General features: G+C 39.0%; 1 protein-coding gene across 1 annotated transcript in view; it reads right to left on the reverse strand.

The window, feature by feature from the left end:
• Window positions 1-27,633, reverse strand: part of LOC142050921 (maltase-glucoamylase-like) — a 58,082-nt gene that overhangs the window by 8,896 nt on the left and 21,553 nt on the right. Inside the window, exons 17-43 of the mRNA XM_075080130.1 lie at window positions 25,736-25,852; window positions 25,119-25,273; window positions 24,480-24,564; window positions 22,997-23,053; window positions 22,285-22,409; window positions 21,631-21,719; window positions 19,213-19,262; window positions 18,364-18,534; window positions 17,484-17,633; window positions 15,704-15,916; window positions 14,915-15,069; window positions 13,025-13,193; window positions 11,747-11,843; window positions 11,524-11,636; window positions 11,221-11,346; window positions 10,432-10,560; window positions 10,241-10,348; window positions 9,930-9,992; window positions 9,476-9,610; window positions 8,507-8,591; window positions 7,078-7,216; window positions 3,532-3,665; window positions 3,070-3,104; window positions 2,858-2,974; window positions 1,926-2,074; window positions 634-718; window positions 418-474 (exon numbers count right to left, since the gene is read on the reverse strand). Coding sequence (XP_074936231.1) covers window positions 418-474; window positions 634-718; window positions 1,926-2,074; window positions 2,858-2,974; window positions 3,070-3,104; window positions 3,532-3,665; window positions 7,078-7,216; window positions 8,507-8,591; window positions 9,476-9,610; window positions 9,930-9,992; window positions 10,241-10,348; window positions 10,432-10,560; window positions 11,221-11,346; window positions 11,524-11,636; window positions 11,747-11,843; window positions 13,025-13,193; window positions 14,915-15,069; window positions 15,704-15,916; window positions 17,484-17,633; window positions 18,364-18,534; window positions 19,213-19,262; window positions 21,631-21,719; window positions 22,285-22,409; window positions 22,997-23,053; window positions 24,480-24,564; window positions 25,119-25,273; window positions 25,736-25,852 — 3,108 coding nt within the window. The remainder of the gene's footprint in view (window positions 1-417; window positions 475-633; window positions 719-1,925; window positions 2,075-2,857; window positions 2,975-3,069; window positions 3,105-3,531; window positions 3,666-7,077; window positions 7,217-8,506; window positions 8,592-9,475; window positions 9,611-9,929; window positions 9,993-10,240; window positions 10,349-10,431; window positions 10,561-11,220; window positions 11,347-11,523; window positions 11,637-11,746; window positions 11,844-13,024; window positions 13,194-14,914; window positions 15,070-15,703; window positions 15,917-17,483; window positions 17,634-18,363; window positions 18,535-19,212; window positions 19,263-21,630; window positions 21,720-22,284; window positions 22,410-22,996; window positions 23,054-24,479; window positions 24,565-25,118; window positions 25,274-25,735; window positions 25,853-27,633) is intronic.

A 27,633-nucleotide genomic window follows, 5' to 3' on the forward strand; every position in this document is an offset into this window, starting at 1 on the left:
ATAAAGCAATTACACAGCACCCGATGAATGGAGCGGCGTTTAAAGCCTGAGGATGTAAAAATTGTTTAAAACTTTTGTCTTCTTCTGCTCCATCATTCTTAGAAAAGAAATTATATGTATCATCGAAGGGTTAAAAAAAAAGGAAACATGGAAGCGCTTCAGATTACAGATATTATTCAGATTAGGGGTATTATTCCTCCTTTTTACTGGTCACGTTGAAGATTACATTAAAACAAACTGATTAATTAACAAAAAAAAATCAGCCAAGATACAATTTTTTTAACATCACGAAAAACTCCTGCTGGACACAACTTGATAAAACAGAGGTGGTGGATTCACACCCCACCGCAGCACATCATATTCCTTTTTAAACACAGCAGGAAAAATAAATATAATATAGTATTTAAAATTACTTACCGTGTGGTAATCATACCAGCGGGCGTTCGGTAGGTAAGCACTCACCGTTACGGCGCCCTGCAATTAAACAGTCTTAATTTAAGTCTATTAAAGCCAAAAAGCAAATTTTAGCTCACGTCACTTCTAGTATTTTCATCAATCTCTAATATTTTCTATTTTTTACCCCCCACTTTTCTGATATTTCTATTTCTGATATTTTTATTTGTGATATTTCACCTGTTCCAGCACAGGGCTGATGAGCAGGGCCGGTCCCCACAGAAACTGTTTATATATTTCCCATGTCGTTTTGTCTTCCACAAACCTGCAAAGTAACAAAAGAGTGGTCAAACCCTCAGTGTCGACCATTTCCAAAAAGTTTCCTTTTTTCTCAGTAAAACTACCGTTTCCTCAACCGTAAGCGTGCTACCAGCAATACTACTACCTATTTATTAATAATAGATAATAACGGTTAAAAATTAATCCCATTTTATTTACAAGTGTATCAAATAAAGTGTGTCAAGAATGAATGAAGACCCTAAAGTGAAAATCTTTAGGGGAAATACCACCTTTCACTTAGTTTTAATTTCTGCTGTTTCTTCACGTTAGCTGGCCTATGCCTACATATATACAAAAATTCTTATTATTTACTGTATTTAGGTGACAAAACTTTAAAAATCACTCTTGCTTAGTATTATCAACAGCAAAACTAAGCAGGGGCACAAATACTTTCTGAATTTAGCTTTTTGCCAGGTACTTTGTCAGAATCAAGTCTTAGATTAGCCACAATTAGGCTGGGACTACACGCTGACAATTCAGTATTTTTGAGTGGAAGACAAGCATTTTTTCAATGTGAGACTTCATCTTGAACGTTAAGGCATTAACTAGTCTTTGGCACATATTGCCCCTTCTGACCAGGTACAAATAAAGTCTCATGCCTCTAAAAACACGTTTTTTTTTTTAAAAAAAAAAAAGGAAAAAAACTGCTATAAAAGCCTTTTTTAAAAAAAAATAAGCCCTGCTAAATCAGTTTAGCCAAATTAAGTTACCTTGCCCTGCAAACTTCTCAAGACTTGTATCAAAACCCCTATTTTCTCCTTCCTTTTCTGTTTCTCTGCTTAAAATTTTTGCCCGGCTATTTTTGCAACACACGTGCTCTCTGATTCTACGTATATCCAGCGCCAGGCAAAATGTATTCGCTGCATGCTGCAAGGGGTGATGAGATAGAGCTTTAAGTTTTATATATTAATTATATTTACATATAAGAAAATACACATATTTTCTATTGTATTTTTTTTCTATATTTTTTCTATCATATACATAAGAAAATACACTATAAACATATTGTGTGAAATTGAGACCTTGAGCTGTCAGGGCGAGCCGATGCTGAACATGGGCATTCCCAACCCCTTGCCAGCTTTAAAAGAAAAAAATCGCCGTAATTGACGGAAAACCTTTTGACAAGGATCATGGAAATCCTGTGGACTTCACCGGGAATTCCTTATTCATGGAGAAGGAAGGACCGCACTTACTCGTGGAGCAGAGGGCGGACGACGGTGCTGCCGTGGGCGTTGGCTTCGTACATTAATGTGTACAAATAGGGTAAGAGGGTGTATCTTATATTTAGCACTTTCCTGGAAATTTCTTCAAATGTTGAATTCCAGGCAACAGGATCCTGCCTCTAAACAGAAAAAAAAAGAGCTTGTCATTACTCAAACAGGATTATTTTGTCAGGAAGAGGTGGGGGGAAGGAAGCCCTCATGTTTACCCTCTCATTTTCATCTTATACTTTCATATAATTTAGCGGCGATAATTGGCAAACGTCCCTCAAAATTGACACAGCAAAGCATAGCTGAAGAGATCCAGGTGGAGCCTTGCAAATTCCTTGTCCTCCTCTAATTTCGAGTTCCCTTATTTATGTCTCTGTTCTTTAACGAAGGCCAAATAGCTCTGCTCGACCTAAAGCTCTAACGAGGATAAAAAGGCTGTTTCCTTTATTACCGTTTTCCCAGTTATCTTGTTTTTTCTCTCATACAGGCCTGCATTTAGCCAGTTATTTTCATTTATTCTTAAAAGAGATACGATATTTTATGAAAGTGGGCAAAATATAGGAATTCTGACACTCAGGAATCTCATTCCACTGTTACCTTTTCTAATTTGCTGGGATGACACCACTACGGTCAGTTTTGCCCCTTTAAGTGTGTTCAGCCATAAAAATAATTATTTTAGTCTTGTAAGCATGGTATCTTGAAATAAAAATGTCCTGCATGAAAAAAAATAACTATTTTAGACTTGGTGGTATGTTTAAGTAGACCCGGAACATATGAAAAATAACCAATTTTTTCTTCTAATTGTGGTGTGTTTACCTAAAAATGGCATTTACGGGGAATAAAAAAATGTAGGAGATGGTGAAAATATGGGAAATGAAAAAAAATCAGTTGAAGCAGACGCCGAAGGCGCCCACCTTGGCTCCTTTGCCGTTGTGATTCCTCGAATACGGGTAAAAGGCACCCAGCTCCATCCACCGCGCACACAGCTCGTACTCGGAGTCGCCGAAGAAGCCGCAGATATCGGCTCCGGTCTGAAGATTTAAAAAAAAAATACTCAATGGCAATGGGAAAGACATTTTTGTTAATAAAGATAACTGAAATATAAGGCAATAAATTGTGAGCTTACGTAAGATATTCCGAAGAGACTAAACTCCATCATACCTGCGAGGAAGAAGAAAATAATTCAGTAACAACTGCACTTTTTTATTTGTCGTAGTTGGGGTTGCGCAGATCATACGCCTCGGGGTGAGGAAAAGGAATGGATTTCCAGAACCACCCCAGAAAAGCTGGGTCTTAAGAAGCAAAGCAGCAGTTTTTGGCCAACAGGGAGAGAATGACGGGAAGGTGACAGGGGTTGAATTTGAGGACAACGTGGTGCTCAAACCCGTGCAATAAACCCAATTCCTATAGAAAATGTGAGGACTTTCTTAAGAGGTGATAAGGAAAAAAAAAAAAAGGCCAAGAAGAAACTGGCCATAAATTCTGATTCCTCAACTGAGTAGCCCATTTTGGCTCAAAACCCATGATTTTTAGGAAGGAAGCGAAGAAGAAACATGGAATAAATTGGTCATAGGTTGCGTCGACGTACCGATGATGGATTTTTCGAGCTGGTTCCAGGCTGCGGTGTTGTCCCCCAACCAATGTCCCGACCACTTTCCGCTGCTGGGGTAGGTTGAACGGGTGACGACAATTCCTCGCTCCTTTGTGATATTCCGCAAGGCACTGGGTTGCACGTGGGAGAAGAAACCAATGGGATGAGAACTGAGATAACCACAAAAGGCCTCAACACACGGCTCCGAAAATAAAATTGGTGGTTTCTGTAGGAAAGCGCTGCCGCGCTCGCCTTGTGAGCATGAGCAGCCGTAAACCCAAATGAGACGTGGTTTTTACTGGAGTTCACTACGACCCACACATCTGCAGAAACGGAGAATTAAGTGTCAGCCAACCCGTCGTTAGGAAATTAACTGGCAAAGCGAGGAGGCACCGAATTAAGGATTTTTTTTAAAGGCTAATGACGTTATGGGATACCACAATTGCAGCCCAACGCACACATTTTTTAAGGGTTGCATGATCTGTTTCACGACACGTCAGTCTGTTATTACAACACCAGAAAATTCGCAGCAACATTTCAAAATGATCCTAAGAAAATTCAGACCAAGGCAATAACGGGGGTAAAAACAGAAGTACGGGGAATATTAGCGCTGTCGGCACTGCATTCGCTGCCGAAAGGGTAGCGGAACAAAAAAAACCCAAGTCTTTGCTCTGTAATCGTTGCAAAGGAAGTAAGATTATTTGAAATAGCCAGCATCGTCTACAAATTATCGTGCTAAAGTTGATGTTTTCATCTCAGGGTGGGAACGGGCCCCACAGCGAAGAAGAACCAGTTGATTGGACGTCTCTTGGCATGAGCGAACCTCTGGGTTTGATTTTATTTGGGTTTCCGTAAGCAAGAGTCGCACGGTTTAGGCCAGGGGTTAATAATTATTCAAGGACGGTGTTGAAGGGAATTGAATTTTCTTTAGTTTCTGCCCCATTCCTCAAAAAACAAATAACGTATTTCCTTACAGAATCTTGGACCACCACGGTGAGATACCCGTAAAGGTAACCAAGTGAAAAAAAAAGCTTAAAGGCAAAGTCAAAACGAAAAGACAAGAAAAGTCAAAAAACAATGAAAAAAAAAATTTAACTGAGTGAGGCAGAATTTTCTCTGATGACGGCTCTGGCACGTTTTGCTAAAGCACACGCGTTGGTCGTGCTGCGTGCGTTAGGGGGCTGGTTTCTTACGCGAATCCCTCTGCCACCTGTAACGGTTCACAGAAGGAAGCTACGCTGAAATGCTAGTTAAAGCCTTCCCTGGTGAAGTGGCTTTGCCCCCCCGCTGCCCCCCCGTAACAGCCTAAAGAGCCGGTGCAAATAAGGTAGCGGCTATTTTTCCACAAGATTTGCAGCTTTTGCGATGCGGGAATTCCTGCGAAAACATCCGAGTCACTTAAATTTCCGTAGTAACGAAACTAGACTAATGTAATTATTTCTTCCGAGATACACAGTAAGTCTTCTGGTCTCTATTATCTCTTCGCAATATATTATCATATATAATATATTATATAATACAATCTATTATAGAATAGACTATGATATAACATGACAATATAATACATGAAAATATAACATATGACAATATAATATTAGAACATAATAAATAAAATTATCATTATAATGTTATGAAACACTATATAATATATAGTATACCTATATATAGATATATTATGTTACATCATATCGTATCGTATCATATATTCTATTATGTTATATTATATTATATTATATTACATTACATTACATCATTTTATATTATATCAGTTTATATCACATTATATCATACCATACCATATCATATCATATTATTATATTATATCATATTATATTATATTATATTACATTACATTACATCATTTTATATTATATCAGTTTATATCACATTATATCATACCATATCATATCATATCATATCATATTATTATATTATATCATATTATATTATATTATATTACATTACATTATATCATTTTATATTATATCAGTTTATATCACATTATATCATACCATATCATACCATATCATATCATATTATTATATTATATCATATTATATTATATTATATTACATTACATTATATCATTTTATATTATATCAGTTTATATCACATTATATCATACCATATCATACCATATCATATCATATAATATCATATTATTATATTATATCATATTATATTATATTATATTACATTACATTATATCATTTTATATTATATCAGTTTATATCACATTATATCATACCATATCATATCATATCGTATTGTATCATATCATATCATATCATTATATTGTATTATATTATATTATATATTATATTATATTATATATTATTTTATATTATATGATATGCTATTATATTATATTATATTATATATTATATTATATATTATATTACATTACATTATACTGTATTGTATTCTATTCTATTATATTATATTGTATTGTGTTGTGTTGTATTGTATTGTATTATACTGTATCGTATCGTACCATATCATATCGTATCATATAATATCATATGATATCATATTATATCATATTATATCATAGAGATACATATGATATAATATTATGTAGAGCTACATATAATATTATATAGTATTATAGTGCCTCTTAAAACAGAAGGAAATATTTCCTAACAGGCTCAATATTCAGAACCAATGAAAATATTCCCCCTCGTGCTCAATCACTGTCCGCTTACAGCTACCGAATTCCTTTAGACTTGGCTCATGACAAAAGCAGCGTTCTTGTCACGCCCCTCCTGTCCTGCCAGGAACATCGCGAGTGCCTCGACGTCAAGCGACGCAACGGCACGTTGCTAAATGCAGCATCGCCTCGGCCAAAAATTCAAGTCGATTTGCTTTTTCCCTCTGTGTTTAGGCTCATATGAACGGTACTGGGGGTTCAAGGCGGCGGCGCCCTACAAAGGAGCACTGCTCTCCCTGGCTCGTTGCACCGGAAGTGGTCCAACGGCCGTTCTCATTACGTCAGAAATTGGCTACAATACGACTCACTATGAACTATATTATAAAATTTGTCTTGGAACGGAGAAAAACAACTTCTGAGAAGGAAAACGTAGGCACACGATTTATGTTTCAGACGTCCTTTTTTCCCTTTTCAACACCATTTAATTTATTTTAATGATATTCACTCGATGGTCGTATTGTAGCCTATACTTTAAAATCCAGATTCGTTTTCCCTCCCTTGATGGAAGGCCAAGAGAAGGTCGACACTATAAATAAAACGTATTATCATAGAAATCCATGGAAACCAGAATTTCTGTCTACTTGAATTACCCCGAGCACTTGAGACTGTCTTTGACGAATCGCTTTTCATCGATTCATCAAAGTGTTCAGAATTTTTCTCAGTGCTGCCTTGTAAGGGGCAGAAGAGTGTTTTGGGGTGGGGTTTTGGGGGGGGAAATTATTCACTTTAACTGAAGAACTTCAGATGAAAAGAAAAAATATGAGAAAAAAATGATTTCTGGTAAATAAACCGGTGACATTTTTTGTCGCAAAAAAAGTAAAAGGGCTGCTTACTCGAGCGTCGGTTTGGCCTGTGACCATCCATAAAGGTTGTGGACGTCGTAGTGACTGACGGGGGAACCGTCTGGGAGGTGCTGCTGACCTTCCATGCAGAGCGTTTTGAAAGCCAGCCCCTCCGGCCTAGATCCCAGCTCTGTCGGGGGGGATGAAGGCACTTGTATTTTAACATTTTACAACCCATAAGAACTTTAACAAGTCACTTTTTTTTCTATTTACATCGTCGTCATGGGTGTTCACTTCCTTTTACGTATTTACGGGGTCATTTATTTTATTTTAAAGAAAACAAAATTTTAGGTTTTCTGAGGTTTGATTTCAGATTTTTAAAAAAATACTTCAGGAAATGCCAAATTCAGAAATTGAGGATAATATTCTATAAATTAGATATTCTATAAATTTAGGATTCTATCATTCTATAAATTTAGGATCATATTCTATAAATTAGATACACTATAAATTTAGGATTCTATCATTCTAATAATGGAGGATCATATTCTATAAATTACATACGCTATAAATTTAGGATTCTATCATTCTAATAATGGAGGATCATATTCTATAAATTACATACGCTATAAATTTAGGATTCTATCATTCTAATAATGGAGGATCATATTCTATAAATTAGGATAAATTCTATTTAGAAAATCGGTTTCAGAATTTTAGTAAATCCTTAAATTCCTGATACTTCTGTGTAAGTACCTGGGTACTCCTGCAAGCAAAATAGTAACTCAGAGCTGCTCATACTGAAGAGGATCAAAGAGTAAACAGGATCTCTCCTAACTCAGAAAATACTGCTAATTGTGAATATTACCCTATCAGCCGTCTACCCAGAGAACTTGGGGGGAAAGTCTGTTTCTGAACACTCTAAGAAATTGCGTTTAAACACATCAGAGCGCAACAGAAGTACTGTAACGAAGCATTGGCGAGTTGTTGCCGATTAGTACTACTCTTCACCAGTGCTCCGGGAAAGCCCTGCTAGGGAGAGCAAGCGTTTCAAGACCATTCATCAAATTAGGCCTTATAATTTTGTATATAAGTAACCATTAATCAGAGGAGGATATTTTTGAAGGTTTTAGTCACTAATTGCATTTTCGTCTTGGAAAACGATGCAAAACCCTGAAAGCCACAGCCTTGACCATGTCCAAAGGAAATTACCTAGATAGAAAAGAGATACCAAAATCTAGAAAAAAAGAAAAACAACCTTAATTTTTCAGAAGTGCCACAGGGTCCCTGCTCTCACCAACAAAGAGCGGCGTTAAGGGCGTTGATCATCTCCAAAAATTGGTCGACTTTCCGCTATGGGTTCAGTTAGAGATTTGGCTACCTAATTCTCGGCGCTTGCACCACATCTAGCATGGGAGAAGTTCCATACAAACCAGATCGACCCAAAACAGTTACGTTTTACAGCAGTGATCAGACTTACGGGGTAAATAGGGGGGAAAGTTCAGCTGTTGATTTCTACAGCCTTGAACGGCACCGTTAACGAAGCTTGCGGGTTCGTTCATGTCCTGGAAACAAAAAGCAAACACAGATTTTCAGGACCGCCCGTTGCATTTCCTTTTTAATCAGCATAAAACAGGGGTTCAAGAGACAAATTTCCCTGATGAGCAATTCCCTTCATAGACAGATTCTGCACATCTCCTGTCCCATAGAGTAAAACATCAAATTCATAGACATTAATTGAAGGCAGAGGCTTCAGTTTTAGACAACTTGTTATTTATCAGTAATATTTCCTGAAAATGGCAGGTTTTCCTTTGTGTAAAATTGAAATCAATACAGAAAATATAGCTACAGATATCTAAGTTACTAAAATCTCTGAATTTTGTAATGATGGCTCTTGTTCTCAGTGCCTGTGGTCCTCTGGTTGCAGCAGTACACTGGAGCTGGGGTACGGGGAAAAATAACAAATATTTTACTGCATTTCTAGATATTTGGGGGTTTTCTTTAGGAAAGTATTAATATTTAATAGATTCTACAGCTACCGTGAGTCCACTTCATTTAAGAAGCAAAATAAACCTGTCATTTATCTCATTTTGCCTTGCAGAACTAGTAACGGTAAAATATAATAGTCTCTTATTGCTAAAAAGATTTTACGAAGTGACGGAAGAAAAACAACACTACAAAAGAGCCATTAAGCGGGTCAAAAGTAAATAATGAAGATTTGAGAAAGTAAAATTGTTCAACGGGCAAAAACGTAGAACAAATAATGATGCGGTTATCAAGAAGGATTTTTAAACATTAGTCGACCGTTCATGATATTTAGCATTAAAGGTTTGTATCCTTCCTCCCTTGGAGGCCTCAGAACATTGCTGGGTTTTGAGGTGATGAGAACCAACCTTAGGACAAAAAGAGGCCAAAAAATCTCAGAAACAGAATAATTTTTTACGCTTACAATCCATAGGCCGTCAAACTTCAGGCTTTTCGATGCGTTGTGTGGGTTGGTGTAGACTTCAGTGATTTCTCTCGTCCACCACTCGGCTGTGGAATTGCGGAAGAAATCTGGAAAAGCTACATATGCTCGGTAGAGCTGTAAAAATAGCAGAGAAATAAAAATTAAAGCACAGGCACAGGACTGAAATCAACCCACTACAAAAATGTTAGAACTTGTTCTTTAAAAAATCATGGGTTTTGCTACAGTTTTTAGGTATTCTGGCAGAAAGGCTGGGCAGTTTCTGTAACTCGCTCTGATCTTATTTAGGATTTTTGGTGTTCCGGAGGAAAAAAGGTCACTTTCTGCACCCAACGTCTTAGGTTAAGTTTTATCAACCAGTTCACAGCTATAAACCTTAACAAATTTGTTGCTCCCTCTCTACATGTGTCAGTCACCAAAAGATAGCAACGTTTACCTCCACTTGGGTTTCCCAGTCCAGCGTGTTATTGACTTCTACGTTGGGAAGATCTGGCCAGACCTAATAGGAGGAAGGAGATGTTAAAAAAGCCAAATTAAACTGGATCAACACAAAAAAGACTGTCAACAGCAACAAAGCTTTGCTGCTACGTAGTCCAAAGGTGACACAACCTGAAGACATTTCCATTTGTAGCACTCAACGGGTCAACTAAATTTGGGAGGGTACTTGATATTTGAAGTCCTCTCCCCAGCGTCTAACCTGGCACGATGCTTATTTGGATAAAATAATCAGCTTTTTAAGAACAGCACCTTTGCGTATATAATGTCATCGGTATTGGGCCATTTTATGAAGACATCCTTCTCCAAACCTCTTTCGAAGGCGGGGTAATCGGTTTCGTTACCAGATATGGCTGGATCCTAAAATTAAAGGTAATAAAATTTTGGTTTTATGCTCAAAAGACAAATACAGAAATGCTGTTAAACCAGAATTCTGCTCTCACCAGGATTAGGATAAACCTCATTCCTTCTTCGTGTATTTTATTAATTAAAGCCGGTAATCCACTGAAGCGTGGGTTAAGGGTGAAGTCCAGTTGCCGTTCCATGTAATCAATGTCTGCATATTGGACGTCCTGCAGTTCACACAAAACAAAAATTAAAATAAAGGAGGGTTTTTTGGTCATTTCCTGAATGACATCATCCACCAGCAAGTTCATCGTCTATTTGTAAAATTAGCAAGATTCTGACTTTTTTAAAAATGTAAAATTGGAATCAGCTGCTGCCTAAAGCTCAGGTTATCAGATGAACACACTTCACCACCTATCCAGTCTGAAATTCAGCTTTTACCACCATATTTATTGTGAAGAAAATAGAAATTCATGCATCTAAACAAAAAAAACCACCCCTGGATTTGTGCATAAGTATGAATATATGTCAATATACGCATTGCCTGCATACATGTTACTGCACACCATCCAGAAACAAGGGAATGGGTTGCCCCATACTGAAAGAATTTGATGTTAATTACCTGTAAAATAAAAGCCATGCTTAATTTAGGTATAATTTGGTTAAGTCTTAGACAAGTATCCCAAAATCATGTCAAAAAGTAGGTTTCTCAGCACAGGACAACGTATAGCGCAAATCAAGTTGCTTTATTTTGTTTCCCTGTAAAGTGCATGGAAAAGTTGAACTATGGCATTAATCAGAGCATTTCTTTCACTGTTTCAAATTATACAAAACCCCAAAACCAGAATTTCAAGCACCATCGCAAGATTTAATGGCTCTCAACATACATAGGGTATCCCGGCTGTTTTCATGTCCTCCACCAACTTGGCGATTTCGGTGTCATTTTCATATCCGTAGCGGCATAACTGGAATCCCAGTGCCCAGTAGGGTGGCATGACTGGTCGGCCAACCAGCTAAAAATGAACAAGAAAAAATACATATTGCAAATAGGTCAAAACAAAACAAAACAAGCAAAAAAAAAACCCACCAAAAATTAACAAAACAACAACAAACAAAAAAAATAAAAGCCAAGCAAACCAAACCAAACCAAAACCCCATAACGCTTTCAGTTTGCAACAGGAGAATCATACCGCGGTATATTCCTGAACAACGAGCTCTGGTGTTGGCCCCAAAACCATGTAAAAGTCCAGAATTCCCCCGGTTGTGCGGTAGGTCAGAGCAGGCGTGGGCTGGAAGGTCACATCTGGAAAAAGAAGGCAGTGCAAGAAGGCAACAAAGGCCTAAGTAAGGCAAAAACGGAACTTTGAAGCAAAACACGTTGAGAACAGAAAGTGAATTTTTGCTCTTTTTCACCCATTGCGTTGCTGTTAAGCAAAAGAACTCCGTGGGCGTTGCCATCTTCTTCAAGACCCATGTAGAACGGCTGGAAACCGTAGGAATTCAACTTGTACTGGAAATGAAAGAATTTTCTATTAGAAAGACAGTTAATTAGTATCCAGTTATTTGCATCCACCAATAAATTATCCATTATGAATAACAAGGTTAATAAATCATAGAATTATAGAATCATTAAGGTCGGAAAAGACCTCTAGGATCATCAAGTCCAACCGTCAACCCCACGCTACCGCGTCTCCTAAACCATAGACAGCGGTCGAGCAGGCCACACAGAACGTTGCGCGTTGAACGCGCAACAGGAAATGTTGACCAGGAGCCATCATTTTCAGCTTCAAATGTTGAGGTCGATCTGTTTCCGGTTGCTCCGGGTGGGGAGGGAAGAAAATGTATTTCTAGCTTTAAAAACTGCTAATACAAAATCGCTTCCCTGGGAGGAAACTTTCTCTTCCAATATTTCCAGGTAGCCTTTACCAGGAAGACAAGCTGGTGACTTTTTTCTCTTTCATTTACTTAAAATGTTTCAAGTTTTCAAATTATAGCTATAATAAGGCACCACTATTCCATGATTAATCCCTTGCAAAATGCCAGTATTTGTGTCACATCAAATATTTTATTTAACTCTGTAAGTCCTAATTCGATCCCAGAGTTGTAGGACTTGGCCCAGGTCTGACCCAGGAGGGCGGATCATAGAATCATGGAATGGTTTGGGTGGGAAGGGACCTTTAGAGGTCTCTAGTCCAACCCCCTCGCCATGAGCAGGGACATCTCCAACTAGACCGGGTCGCTCAGAGCCCCGTCCAACCTGACCTGGAAGGTTTCCAGGGATGGGGCCTCCACAGCCTCTCCGGGCAACCTGGGCCAGTGTTTCACCACCCTCACTACAAAGTATTTTTCCTTATATCTGGTCTAAATCTACCTTATTTTAGTTTAAAGCCATCACCCCTTGGCCTTTAAGTACTTAAAGGGGGTACTTAAGGGGGGACTGTAGGAAAGATGGGGGCAATCTCTTCAACAAGGTCTCTTGTGGCAGGACAAGGGCAATGGTTTTAAACTAAAGGTTTTAAACTCCATCCCTTCTCCCCCCAGCCTCTACTGATACCAGGGGTTGCCCCAACCCAGGTTCAGGATTGGCTATCTCCATACCCAATCAACAGCAGTTGATACAAAGCAAAAAAAAAAGCAGAAATCCCAGAAAAGAAAGCAAAACGGGAATATTTTTTCCCCCCGTCCACTTACTCCAGGAGGCTGGTCCCTGGCAAACATTCCCCAGGTGTGCCAGTTCATGTCACGTCGAAACATGGTGTGTTCGCTTTCGCCAAACCCGTACAGGTACGGGGAGGCCAAACGGGTCGAAATCTGAATGAACATGTCGCTGAAGGTGAAAGTGGGTAGCTGAGAATCCCAGCTGAAAAGAAGGGAAAAGAGAACAAGATGACAGCAGTTTCAGTGCCAGGAAGAGCTGGTGGCTGCTCCTTCAAGGCCAACGCTTTTTCTCTAAAAATCTCATTATTCATAAAGGTTGGACTAAAACCATTACGGTTATTAAGAAAACTTAACATTAGGACTTTTTTTAGAGTTTAATGTAATTTTTTTTTAGAGTGTGTCATGGTCGGTCGGCGGGGGGTGAGTGGTTGCATCACTTGGTTTCTTTCCCTGTGTTTCATTTCTCTCTTTTGTTATTTTCCTTGTCATTATGGTATTATTATTATTGTTGTTCTTGTTATTGTTGTTATTATCATCATCATAATTATAATCATTATTATTATTGTTATCATTATTACTATTAGTATTACCATTTTATTTTAATTATTAAACTGCTGATCAACCCACGAGTTTTCTTGCTTTTGCCCTTCCGAGTCTCCCCCATCCCACTGGGGTGGGGCAGCGAGTGAGGGGCTGCGTGGGGCTCAGTTACTGGCTGAGGCTAAACCACAACAGAGGGCAACGCGGGTTTTTTTTAGAGTTTAATGGGGTTTCTTTGTGCAGATTACGTTAAAACATCAGGCGTAAACCAACTTTTTTCTGTTAAAAACTGAGTCACAAGCTGAGTGTTCTTCCAATGACGGCCGCACCTCGAGGCCCCACCTCGAGTGCCGGGCTCAGGTTTGGGCCCCTCGGGACAAGCAGGGCCTGGAGGGGCTGGAGCGTGTCCAGAGAAGGGCAGCGGGGCTGGGGCAGGGTCTGGAGCACAAGTGTGCTGGGGGGCGGCTGAGGGGGCTGGGGGGGGTTTAGCCTGGAGAAGAGGGGGCTGAGGGGAGCCCTTCTCGCTCTCTGCAGCTGCCTGAGAGGGGCTGGAGTGAGGGGGGGTCGGTCTCTGCTCCCAATTTAAGCGATAGGACGAGAGGGAACGGCCTCAGGCTGCGTCAGGGGAGGTTTAGGCTGGAGATTAGGGCCAATGCCTTCCCTGCCGGAGCGGTCAGGCCCTGGCACAGGCTGCCCAGAGAGGTGGGGGCGTCGCCGTCCCTGGGGGGGCTCAAATAAACATGTAGACGCGGCCCCTGGGGACACGGTTTCGGAGGCCTGGGGGTGTTGGGCTGGGGGTTGGCCTTGACGATCCTCGAGGCCTTTTCCAACCTTAATCATTCCATGATTCTCTGATCTTTGCTTTGTACTTGAAGACAATGCAGAGGACTTTAGCCAGTATCAAAGTATGTGTTGGCAGGGAACCACCTTAGCCAATCTGGGGGAAAAACAGGGTCTTGTTCATGTCACCTTCTTCATCCTTCCTTTGGGTTAATACTCTCATATTTATGCAAAGGCCAAGCAACTGCTGCTGGAGCAGGGTTTAATATTTGACAGACGTGGCCATTTTATGGGACAGACACAAAAATTTGTCTCGTGGCATTTAGAATGGATTGGACAATAAAATGTTCTGGCAGAGGAAAAGGAAAAGGTAAAAGGAGAAGAAAAGGAAGAAAAAGGGAGGGAAAGAAATAATGACATGAAAAATGAAAAGAAAAATAATGAAATTAAATTTGTAAATGGAAGAAAAATAAAATTTACAAAATGAAATGAAAATTTTAAATTAAAAAAATGAAGAAAAGAGAAAGTTAAATGCAAACATTAAATAAAAAATTAAATTAGCAAAATCAAATTAGAAAATGAAATGGAATAAGCATGGCTTACATCACCGTCCCTGTGCTTCTGCGTCGAACCTGGATGCCAAATGGTTTGTTCTGAACTGTTACGTCATAAAGTCGATTCTCAACTGTGCTCTCTGGCGACTTGGGGAGACCTAACGGTACCGGCACCTCGTAGCGTTCATTTGCATAATCATAAATCTACGCATGGAAAATTAATTCACTTCAACATACATGGAATATGCAGAAATTACCAAGCTACATTTTCAAGAAATCAGGATAAAAATAGTGAAAGCACTTTCTTGCGTTGCTATTGGCTGATAGAAAATAATCTACGGAGTGGAAGGCTCCGAGTCAGACACAGAGAATTGTTCAACTCGTTCTTACTAGCACCGGTAAGAAATCAGAATGACTTAAAATGGTTGAGTAAATAAGCATTTTCTTTCAATAGGTGTTCTTCCTCAAATTCCTTCATCATATGTGGGTCAGGAAATAATGAACTTCAAGGTTTTATTTTGGACTAGGAATGACTCATTTAATGATTTAAATGTATTGATTCAAGTGTATTTTTATGTGTGGTAAATAAAGTTCAGGGTTTTGGCTGAATTTTTAGCCAGCCTTAGGAGATTTTTTTCTTCAGGTTTTCTGTATCATAGACGTTGGCACGAGTTGATTCAAGACTAAGAGCAATAAGAGGCATTTGGTTAAAAGGAGAAACACATTTGCCTGAGAAAGCATTACCCATATAACACAAAAGTGAGCAGAGACATTACGCCCGGAAATAACACTATTTTGACCAGTGGAAAAAGAGAAACTCGGATAAATTCTGCCTTACCTTAAACTGCAGCATATGGTTGTTGTGATATTTCACCTCCAGGCGAAGGGTACTGATGGGTAACGTTGATTTCTCGTAGGCTTTGAGACCGCTCTTGTTGAAGGTGAGATTGGCCGTCACGCCGGATGACGTGTATTTGACATCAGCAGCGGAGTAAGCGTTGTCAGGGCCGTTGTAGTGACAGTACGGAACACCTCTGTTGGAGGTGTCTTCCTGCAGATGCAAACGTGAGGCTGATGGGGGGATTATTTGATTGCTGCTTCTTTCCTGATTCGGCAGCAACAATTCCAAAACTCTTGTTTTTACCGGGTAACGAGTTAATGCAGAATTTTGCTCAAAAACTTCACGCCGTTATTGAACAAAAGGAAGCGGTGCTGAACCCATCAATCTTTATACTATTTTAGATATAATTAATTAGTTCAAGGTTGTTCAGTCTTGTTTATATCATTACAAGGACGATGATTTAGTATTCCCTCTGTCTGTGACCTTCGCCTCAATCCCACAAAAAAAAGACCTTGAACTCTCTATGGTCTCTGGCCGCTTTGGACACCTCCAGGAAGATGTGCCCAAAATTTATTAGCGATGCCGGATGAGCGCTCCCCATCAGCTTTTACATTTCTTTGCTCATACAAATGACCTTCAAAACACCCGCTGGGAGCTGTGGTTTATCTATCGAGTATCCCCTGATAGGAAGGACAAAGTAACTTTCGTTTTCTTCTGGAGTTGAATATAAGCACTCAAATTATTCTGAAGTTAGATGTGCTGATGTTGGTTAATGCATTATCCTCCAACCTCTGAATAATTATGCTTTTTCCTGCTTATTTGTAACAAGAAAACTACACCCGCTCACCTCATCTTTATTCCTAATGAATATTTTTCCATCTTTCACCACCAAAATCCAAAGCCTCTTTTGACTTAAGAAAGGGTTTTAAACATATCCAGTTCATAACCTGACCCGAATGTGCTGACGAGGCATTTCCAAATGCCTTAAATTTAAAAAAGTATTCCTAACAACGTGACAAATTCAGGGAAATTTATCAACCATTTCAGTCTGTGGTTGCTTCGGGAGTGACCTCCCGAGACGACACGTCCGAGTTTTAAAATGAAGATATTTGGGAATGATGGACTAAGGTCGTTTGAAGGAGGACTCAGAAAGACCGTTCGCATCAGGGCACAATGCTGGCATATATTTACAGCCATGCAATATCCAGAAATAAAAATTATCCAGTAAAAACCATCAATATTAGGAATTATTACTTGGGTCTATCTGGTAGATAAACCAGTTAAGTTTGGGGAAGGCTGAAAATTTCCCTGAGGTTTAAGGATTTCATTTTATTCTCAATCCTAGGGGAATCAGGCTTATTTAAATGTATGGAGGGAGTTAATTATTTATTATTTACTTCAATTTATTTATTTTTCAATTAGTATAAGTGTAAGATAAAGCAAAAAGGCCCAAACCCCCCAAAAACCGAAGCCTTGCCAGTCCCAGCTGCAGTGGCAGAGAGTTGCATGAAGATCTCGATCTCAAGTCTATTTTTTTAATAACGCTAACCTTATTTTTACCACCTTTCAAAAAATACCAGATTTTCCCTCACTTCAGAAGACCAGAAGTTGTTGAAAATGACACTAATGTCAATAAAATAGCGATTTATTTTAAGTTCTCTCTCAGAGAGAAGGACAAATGAGACTGTTTCATTTGTTGTAAAAAAGAAATAAAAACCCAAAGTTACAGTTCTTAACAAGCTTCTTCCCACTTTGGTTTTCACAAATTTTTGCTTACGGTCCAGACACAGCCGAGCTGTTCACATTTTTCCTTGGAAGCGTTCAGAGCCGGGTGACAATCATATTTCTCGTTGACGCTGGTTCCTAGTGTCCATCTTAAGGAGTACGACTTTCCCAGGTTGAGCCGGAGTCCTTGTATGAGAACAACCTATAAATATTAAACAACAAATCGCTGTCAAAGTCTACTTCCCATGAAGGCTTTTTTTCAGATTCTTAAAAACAAGAAATTGCCCTACGCAGCAACTTGCGCCAATCGCTCCTGAGACACCTTTATTTTTATTAATTCGCGCATCTGAAATTCCGGCGCGGACGAGCGGAAGAAGATCTGACCCCGCCAGTCCCGTGGAAGGACACCAGGGGTGAAGGAAAGTGCGCGGCTCTTTCGCCTTTTTAAGTTAAAACGTAAGTGGTTAAAAAAAGGTAAATATTATTTACCCTCCTACAATACCGACTAAAACCCTAAAGCTGTTCCTGCCCTCATAAACTGAACGTACTTGTGCAAATAAATGCAAAAATAGCATTTGTGTCATGTGCCGTGTCTAAGGGCAAAGAGGAGATCCATCCTCTTTAGCATAATTAAGGTTATTATTAACATTATTAACATATTTTATGTGTTTTGTATGTTTTATATATTTATATGTTTTATATATTTTATATATGTTTTATATATGTTTTATATATTTTATATATTTTGTATATGTTTTATATATTTTATATGTTAATAATTAACGTTGTTATTATTATTAAGGTAAACAACATAATCGTACTTTTTAATAAAACACACCCCATATACTGTGGCATTTACCATAGTCCTCTTCAATATCTAAAACACAGGCAGTACAGAGGTCCTTCATTCCCATTTTCCTACCATTATTTACCTTATCTACAGGATTATACGTGATATTATGAGGGGAATTTTGCACATCATTGTTCTGCAACACCGTAACCGACACCGGTTCCTGGAGCAACCCCAATATTCTGATTTCTTCAAACATCAGGTTGTTTGGGTCGGAATAGTTGTTGTTTGTGACAGTCATTTGTAGGACGTTCTGAGGAATAACGAAATAATTGCATTGAATTGCCAAAATTTCTCCTGATTTATATTGACAAGCGACGAAATTTTTTGCTACCTATAACATTGTTACGTAAGTTACCTATAGATACCATATTATATAGATTTCTGTATTCTATGCATAATATACGTGTGCATATAATAAACTCACTTTTTATGACACAGCAAAGCCGGGCTCTGTTCAATTATACATAATAATATTAAATGAGCCCAACCTGACAGTTCTGGCATTTCCTCACTGTAGACATTCAGCTACATTTTTTTCCCAATATACCAGGGTTTCTTGCCAATTTTTCAAATTTTTGGGGGTGTCAAACAATCCATTCATCTCCTTTTTTGTCCCAGCTGCCACTGGTGCTTTACAGTTTTTCTGCTCTATCAACTGTCATAAACTCTATCACGAAGATTTGTTGTCGTTGTTGCTCTATAAAGCGGCAGGAATTTGGGAATCTTCAGATATTAAAAATAATTAGGGGAAGAAGAGACAAATACCAGATTTTCATCTTTGAAATGGCACCTCTTGGACTTTGTCCAACACTTAACATTTTAGTAAATATTTTATGAAAATAGGGAGGGGGGAAAGGAATATCCATAGAAAGTATTATTGATTGAAATTGGAAATTAAAATTAGACCTTTTAACAAAGATATACTTACATTGGAAACTTTAAAGTCATAGAAAATGTAGGATTTGCTCTTAACGGTACCTAAAATGTGGAGAAAGGAATTACAGTTGCAGTGAGGAATGAGGCGGCCTTAGAAAGGAAAGCTAGAGGACCAAAACTAATTACTAATAATTATCATTATCATTACAGTTACCTTCAAAAGCTGCCCCACCGAGCAGCTGCGGGGCGGACTGCAGCAATCTATCCACCCCTAATTATTTGTTGAAGAGGGAAAAATAAGTGTTGGTTTTTAGCATTCGGCCAACTCCAATCTTTCGTTAAACTGCACCAGGGTGTCATTATTTCTACATTTTCCTGAAATCCTGATTTTTTTGGTTTGGTATTTTTCAAGTTCAGACGTTTCCTATCAAATCTTGATATTAAGTGTTGCTGGGGGTGGCCAGAAAGCCACCTAACCTGCCCGTTTTTGCCCCATTCTTTATGCGTATTTCTGGTTTTGTATTACTCTTGTCCTTAGAAAAGTATTTCTTGCTACTTTTTCTAGCCTTTCCTAGATCTCTGTCGTAATCCACTATTTTTTTCCAATTCTTTTTCTCTTGGAGGAAGGACTGTAAACTCCAATTAAATTAATACATATTAATGCCAAATATGTGCCATTTTAATATATACTTTCGGTATATTTATGGACTGTGCCATAAAATAAAGCCCTTTGCTCTTAATATTACGGTTGGTTGCAAATAAAGCAATACAATTTGTCAAATAAAAGTAATAATAATCACCATCATGTAAAAATATGGTGATAATAATAAAAATAATCCACCTTTAATACAAGCTTGAGTGTTTTACGAAATGTCTTCCAAAAATCATTTCAGAGTAAGTGTTTAAACTGCTTTCTGTCTTTTCTAGAAAATATATCTTGAAGGACAAAGGATTCGAAAGCTCCTGAAGGATTTAAGTACCCAAAGTTATTTGAATCTAATAAAAACTGAAGCCTCAGAAATACCTTCGAAAATTCAAGGTTCTTCATTTTCTAAAAATACCTTCAGCTCAAGATTAAAATTAAAAAATCATAGTATTTTTGTTGGCAAGAGTCTTCCGTTGCTCTGGAATCACCTCTGCTTTTCTTAGACACACCTGTATTCCGAAGGCATCCATTTTCACAATATGAAAACTTAAATTTAGCCTAAAATTCAAGGTTTTTACTTGGGTTGAATTAAGTCATGACCTTAGTATTACGCTAAACATTTTTCTTTAGAAGGATGTAAACGGTTTGACAGGAAAGCGCTTGGGAGTTGAGTAGCGTCGATCCCGTTCATCGCAAGCGGCCTGATTACTGTGTCTGAAAAATAGGTTTTTAGGCAGCTATTAAGAAAAAAGTGAGGTTGGGCACATAACACGTGTTCAACTTCCTCAAACTCCTGGATATTCAGTGGGAACCACATGCCTTAACAAATGTTGGGTTCAATCCACACCTGTGGAGTTCAAGTTTCTGCTGATTTTCCAGGAATTTAACTAATTCCAAACCATTCAGGGGCTGTATTTGTCATCTCCAACTGAATCTTCTTGTGAGACATGGGTTATGTGTGTTCTGGTACCCACCGGAACTCGCCTGGGTGCGTAACAGAAAATACGTCAACTGTGAGAGTGTGGTTTAACGGTGGGCAAAACCGTTAGATCTGTGAGACTGTGGTGAAACCTGAACAAGTAAAGAGAAAGCTGAAAATATTAAGAAGGTTGCTTTTTTCCTTTTCAAGGTGAAAAAAGTAGTAATAGCTTGTTACATATTCAAAATTTCAGTATTTTTTTAAACTGAAAATATTTAATATCTATTCTATAGCGTGCGTTGTATATTACATTCTATATTCTTTATTATATATTATATATTGTGTCGTATATTATATTCTAGATTCTAGATTCTAGATTATAGAATCTAGATTATAGATTATAGATTATTGGTTATTGATTATAGAATCTAGATTTATTCTATATTTTATGTTCTATATTATATATTGTGGTTTGTATCTTGAGTTTTTTATATTATATTCTATATTCTATATTCTATATTCTATATTGTGTTGTATATTATATTCTAGATTCTAGAGTCTAGAGTCTAGCTTCTAGATTCTAGGTTACAGAATCTAGATTTATTCTATATTGTATGTTCTATATTATATATTATATATTATGGTTTGTATCTTGAGTTTTGGATATTATATTCTATATTCTATATTCTGTATTATGTGTTATGTGTCATATGCTGTATGTTATGTTCTATGTTATATATTATTTATTTTATAATTTTATTTTTCCATTAAAACAGTTCAACAGTATTTGTATTTTGTATTAATAATTCATTCTTTAATTTCTGTTTCTTTTTATTCTAAAATTTTTGTTTATTAATATTTTGGTTGTCATCGTTGCTTCACTCCGACAATTGCTAAAGGCTCACCTGTCGATTCTCCGTCATCCCAGAATAACTCCCCGACTGCTTCGTTATTGTCATCCAGTGCAATTATAAGTCCCATAGGATTCTTCCGGCTGTGGAAGAAACAACAAGCACAATTTTAGATGTATAATAAACATGCGGGCAGTCTTTAATGTCCATATTAAGAGTATAACATTCAACAGGGTTCCAAAACTTTGAGGATTGTCTTGCACTAGTCCCTGGCGTTCCAAGCTTCTCGTGTTCAGTGATTTTCATCCAACAGAATAAGAGCCACGGTGAGATTAAAATGAAATGCTACACAAAAAAACCCCACCCTCTGGTTAATCATTAAACATGTTTTGCCGTTGGCCGTTGGCAGCGACTGACGGTTCTTCCCAAATTTCGAAACGCAAATGGTAAATATTGCTAAATAATAATGTTATTATGAATATCACTATAAATGCTGCTACAAATACTACTAATAGTGTGATCTCGTAATGTAATAATGAAATTATAATAATAATACTACTAATAAAAATAATTATTATTATAATAATCGTGGTTATGATCATAATAACGAAGCTACTTTTTCCCCCGCGACCAGGTGGCCTTGAGTCCATCCTTGACATCCCATTTCACACCAATTTAGTCAAGAAAACATTCAGCCTGGAGGTTCACCTTGCCACCGTCGTGGTGGCCGGCTGTTGAAAAGGGAAGACGTGGCCTCCTCTCAAGTGAAGCCCCATTTTGTCTGCGGGAAGGTACATCTCAGTCCACTGTTTCCTCAACCAGATTTTTGCGCCCTAATTAAGAGGGATGAAAAAAGAGGAGTACGTTGCATTACTCGCTGCTGCCTTAAATCCTGAGTTTTGTCTTAATTCATTTTATTTCTTCCTTTTTACTTAATTATTCCTTCTAGTCAAAGGTTTCAGCTCCGCGAATGTCCGTATTGCTGCTGGTGGTCGCGGAACTCAAACCACCACAGAGCAGGAAGCTGGAGAAAGCTACATATAAATGAATTATATTTTAAGTAATCATTAAATTACTCTCATTACCTAATTTCATCTTATTATTTCAGTTTATTATATCAGATTATTTATTTAATAATCCACCCAGTCCTGCCGGGATGTCTGAAGTGAACCACGTCCCTTTTCCACCAACTAAAACCGCCGCCACAGCAGTGGGAAATTTATTTCCAGAAATGGGATTAGCAAAAGCTAAAGGCAAACCCCTTTGTGCGTTATTAGTAATATTATATTTTGCTTGTATACACGTGCCCTTTGCTTAAGCTTTCGTTCAGCCTGACCATCCTAAACCCTGAGCTCAACCCACAGCTATGTGACCTTCTCACCCAGGCATTTAGAAACCCCCCCCAGATTATCCCACTTACCGATTCGTAATCGTACCAGACGGCGTCAGGGATGTACGCCTGGACGATGTCCACCCCCTGGAAGGGGAACACAGAAATTACTTTCACATTCGAGCCTACTTTAATCCAACGTGGTGGATTGACCTTGGGTGGCGGCCAGGTGCCCACCCAGCCGCTCTATCACTCTCCCTCCTCAACCAGACAAGAGGAGAGAAAATACAGTGAAAATAAGGCAAAATTTCCAAAAAGCATAATAAAGTTGACAACAAAAAAAATCTATCAATATTTCTCCTTGGGTTTTTTTTTTTGTTTGTTTTCTTTCACAATTTTCTACGATGATGCCCAAAAAGGAAGATAATAATGCGGATAGAATTTCAGCAAAGCCAGAAGATGGAAACTCACTGTAATCCAGAATTACAAGGCTGCAAACGCACCGTCTCAGGGCTTATTTACAAGCATCATTAAATCTTCTTGATTTAATTTTTTCCATGCTGACTTGTTTCAGATATTTGCTACATTTAACAAATGTTTTGTTCTGCTAAATAGCGTATGTGGCACGAGAATTCATGAGCATTATGTGCAGGATTTCCCAACAGGAAAAGCAACAATCTGTTTTTTTCATGATGAATCAAGTGAAATCGGGTGAGAAATAAGAAGCTGACTCCGAATTAAATGCAGGGGTGATGCAAGGAGGAGGCAAAGCAGAATTTTGCAGCAGAAGAATCAGATCCCAAAGGACGGGGAAACAGAATATAGGAATATTAAAATAATGGCATGAAAGGGCAAGATTTTCTACTTAGGGATTAAAGTACGTTTTGGGCTCTTCCATGGAGAGCAATGAATGAAAATACCAAACCAATTAGGTTTATGAGGAGTCCAAAGACAAGCGTGTAATTAATATGCTAAAGATGTAAATTTAAAGAGAAAATGGAGTTTAAGGAGAAAATTAATTTTAGAAAAAATTGAATTTAAGGAGAAAACTAGATTAGAGAAAATGATATTTAGTAATTATGAAAGGAGGATATAATCGAAGTTTATATTAAGGCACGTGTTTCTATTGGAGACACATTAAAGCTAACAAGCAGGGGGCTCTTTGGGAATACTCTTTCCAGTTCTCACTAAGACAGGTCAGGCTAAAATCAGACAAGACAAAATTTATTAGGTTCATCAGGGAAATGGAAGACCCTGCTTTTTCTTTTTTTTCTTTTTTTCTGTTTTTTTTCCCCCCCTCAGCTTAAGAAATTGAGAGAGATCATTATTTCAGGGGAAATACACACGCCCTAAATATGGGAACTCTGACTTTTAAGCTGAATAACCGTTTCATCCCAAGACTGAATAAAACAGAAAACTCAAGACTAGTTTCAAATCGAGGGGATAAAAGAATGGGGGAATAGAGGGTCGAGAAATTTAACTTTTTGAGGCTTTTACTGCAATTCCCTGTAGAAAAGGTGACTTGAGGTGCCCCCGTGAGTTCATTACAAGGCATGACGAAAGTGAGACCTACTGGATCAAGCACAGGGGTAATGAGGAGCCCAGGACCCCACAAGAACTGCTTATCCACACTCCACGTTGCTTCATCAGAATAAAACCTAAACAAATAGGAAAGCAGCGGCATTAACTGCACTTACTGATTAATAACATATTAATTAATATTATCAAGAGCAATCCTAATGTTTCAAGGTCTCGGGTGACTAGAATCACTATTGAAAATCATCATATGGTGATGCCCCAAGGCTATTTTTGGTGGAGGCAACGCCTGGTTAAGAAGGTGAATTCATAGCTTGTTAAATTTCATACATATTAATTATGCATACGCCTAAGCGTGTCTGGGGGCGTCCGGTCTTGATAGAGTCCTGTTCACGAGTTGCAAGAAAACAAGGAAAATAAAGGTGAGAAAATAAAAATTTTAAAATATATATCCCGATGGAGACTAATTTATTTCATCAGCTGCCAATGACACTGCGTAACCGGCAATAAAGCGACTGTGCGGGGGGAAATTACAGATGACTCTCCCCATTGCTCCAAAATGGTGTTTTTCTGTATATATGACGACGGGCAGCATCCTTCACAAACCACGGATGGGCTCAGCAAACCCCTGACCTGCCCGAATTATTTTCTTCTGGTATCGCGAAGGTCAACTTACTCGTGGAGAACTGGCCGTGCCACCGTGTCGCCTTGGGTGTGAGCTTTGTAAAAGAGCGTGTAGAGGTAGGGCAGCAACGTATAGCGGATGTTCAAGTAGTGCTTCGAGGATTTCACCAAAACCGAATCGGCTCCAAAGGCGGCAGGATCTTGGGGCTGAAAATAAGTAATATCACGTTGTTATTATTAGTAGTAGTAGTAGCAGCATGATTACTATTAATAATATTATTATTATTATTATTATTATTGCTGTTGCACAGAGCATTTAAGATACATCTGAGAGGCGCAGCCAAAAATCAGGAAGGTAGGTCAGATAGTAGCACAGGCTTCCTCCTCGCCATAGACACCACCAGCGGGGACCAAATTCAGCGCTGGATGATGATTTCGGAAAATAACATGATGCCAAACGCATTCTCTGGTGCCTGCAATTAATCCCTGCAAGGGTAAACCTTTTGGAGTGAGGATTTCCCAAGGCATAAGGTTGTACCGGTTTTGAACCGGTCAACTGTTTAATGGTCAGTGACAGAAATTCAATTATCAGAGTTTAATTTAATTATTAGAATAGAAACACGATGGTGTCCCACAAAGCAAGTTTTCGTAGCAGGACGTACAACCTACCCTGCGTTTTTCAGTATTGTGGTTCCTGGAAAACGGGTAAAACGCTCCCACTTGCATCCATCGTCTGCAAAGTTCTTCTGTGACATCTTCGAAGAAACCACAAATATCCGCTCCAATCTTAGAATAAAACAGAATGCATGTTTGTACGGTGCATCGCACCTCAAATCTCTACAAAAAACCCTCCAAGGACTCGGTCGTAGAGATTTGTTTTTTCCAATTCATTCCTAGTTGCTAATCAGTCATTCAACACATTTCTACTCTTCCAAACCCTTCACCTGTACCTAAATTTGCCCATTGTGTTTTCCTCTGGTTGAACCACAGAATTTCTGATGTTTCTAAGATGTTTTTTGGCGGCAGAAGTAGCCAGGTAAATACAGATTTTTCAGTAATAGAGTTCTGGGATTAATTTTACAGCCCACCATCAAAACACACAGAGTTAAGATAATTCAAATATGGGCAGTACAGAAAATTAAACTGACCGCAAGCTAACACTGCCCATAGGTCTCCTTATCCCAGAGATTTATCTTCCTGTGTCGTGCTAATATGCATACATGAGCATAGTAGCCCAAAAGTCACAGAAATTCAAATCCTGTAAAGGAAAGCGGGCATTTCACTAAGAAACGGGTGTTCCTGTTGCACTTAAAGAGCCTCACATCGATCACTAATGAATGACAAATAATAGGGGCATCAGGGGGCTGGAGGCATAAAATATAATATATTTGAAAATGATATATCCACATATACAATAGCCAATAGAGAGAAACGGCCTAAAGGTAAGATCAGTTAATCCTGGGGAAAAAAATGTTAAAACCGGGCACTAAAAGGATTAATTTATAGGGGGAATAAATTTGATTTAGGAGATTAATTTATTATATTAAATGGTTAATTTGTTGCATTATATTTTAATTTATAATAATTTCTATAATTTATTTGTATATTCATTTATAAATAATTATATCTTTTTATATAATTATTTCTATATGCATAGAAATGTATTATTATGTGTTTGTTATTCATATGGGCTTATATAAAGAAGGCTTGATCAAAAAATCAGAGAATCATGGAATGATTAAGGTTGGAAAAGACCTTGAAGATCATCAAGGCCAACCCCCAGCCCAACACCCCCAGGCCTCCGAAACCACGTCCCCAAGGGCCGCGTCTACATGTTTATTTGAGCCCCCCCAGGGACGGCGACTCCCCCACCTCTCTGGGCAGCCTGTGCCAGGGCCTGACCGCTCCGGCAGAGAAGACATTGGCCCTAATCTCCAGCCTAAACCTCCCCTGACGCAGCTCGAGGCCGTTCCCTCTCGTCCTATCGCTTAAATTGGGAGCAGAGACCGACCCCCCTCACTCCCTCCCCTCTCAGGCAGCTGCAGAGAGCGAGAAGGGCTCCCCTCAGCCCCCTCTTCTCCAGGCTAAACCCCCCCAGCCCCCTCAGCCGCCCCCCAGCACACTTGTGCTCCAGACCCTGCCCCAGCCCCGCTGCCCTTCTCTGGACACGCTCCAGCCCCTCCAGGCCCTTCTTGTCCCGAGGGGCCCAAACCTGAGCCCGGCACTCGAGGTGGGGCCTCCCCAGGGCCGAGCACAGGGGCCCCATCCCTGCCCGGCTCCTGCTGGCCACACCAGGGCTGACACAAGCCCGGGGGCTGGTGGCCTCCTTGGCCACCTGGGCACTGCTGGCTCATGCCCAGCCGGCTGTCAGCCAGCACCCCCGGGGCCTTCTCCGCCGGGCACTTCCCAGCCCCTCTGCCCCGGGCCTGGGGCGCTGCCTGGGGTTGGTGTGACCCAAGGGCAGGACCCGGCACTTGGCCTTGTTAAACCTCATACACTTGGCCTTGGCCCATGGATCCAGCCTGCCCAGGTCCCTCTGCAGAGCCTTCCTGCCCTCCAGCAGACTG

The sequence above is a fragment of the Phalacrocorax aristotelis genome, unplaced genomic scaffold, assembly GCF_949628215.1.
Source record: "Phalacrocorax aristotelis unplaced genomic scaffold, bGulAri2.1 scaffold_57, whole genome shotgun sequence".
In the NCBI taxonomy this organism is placed as follows: Eukaryota; Metazoa; Chordata; class Aves; order Suliformes; family Phalacrocoracidae; genus Phalacrocorax; species Phalacrocorax aristotelis.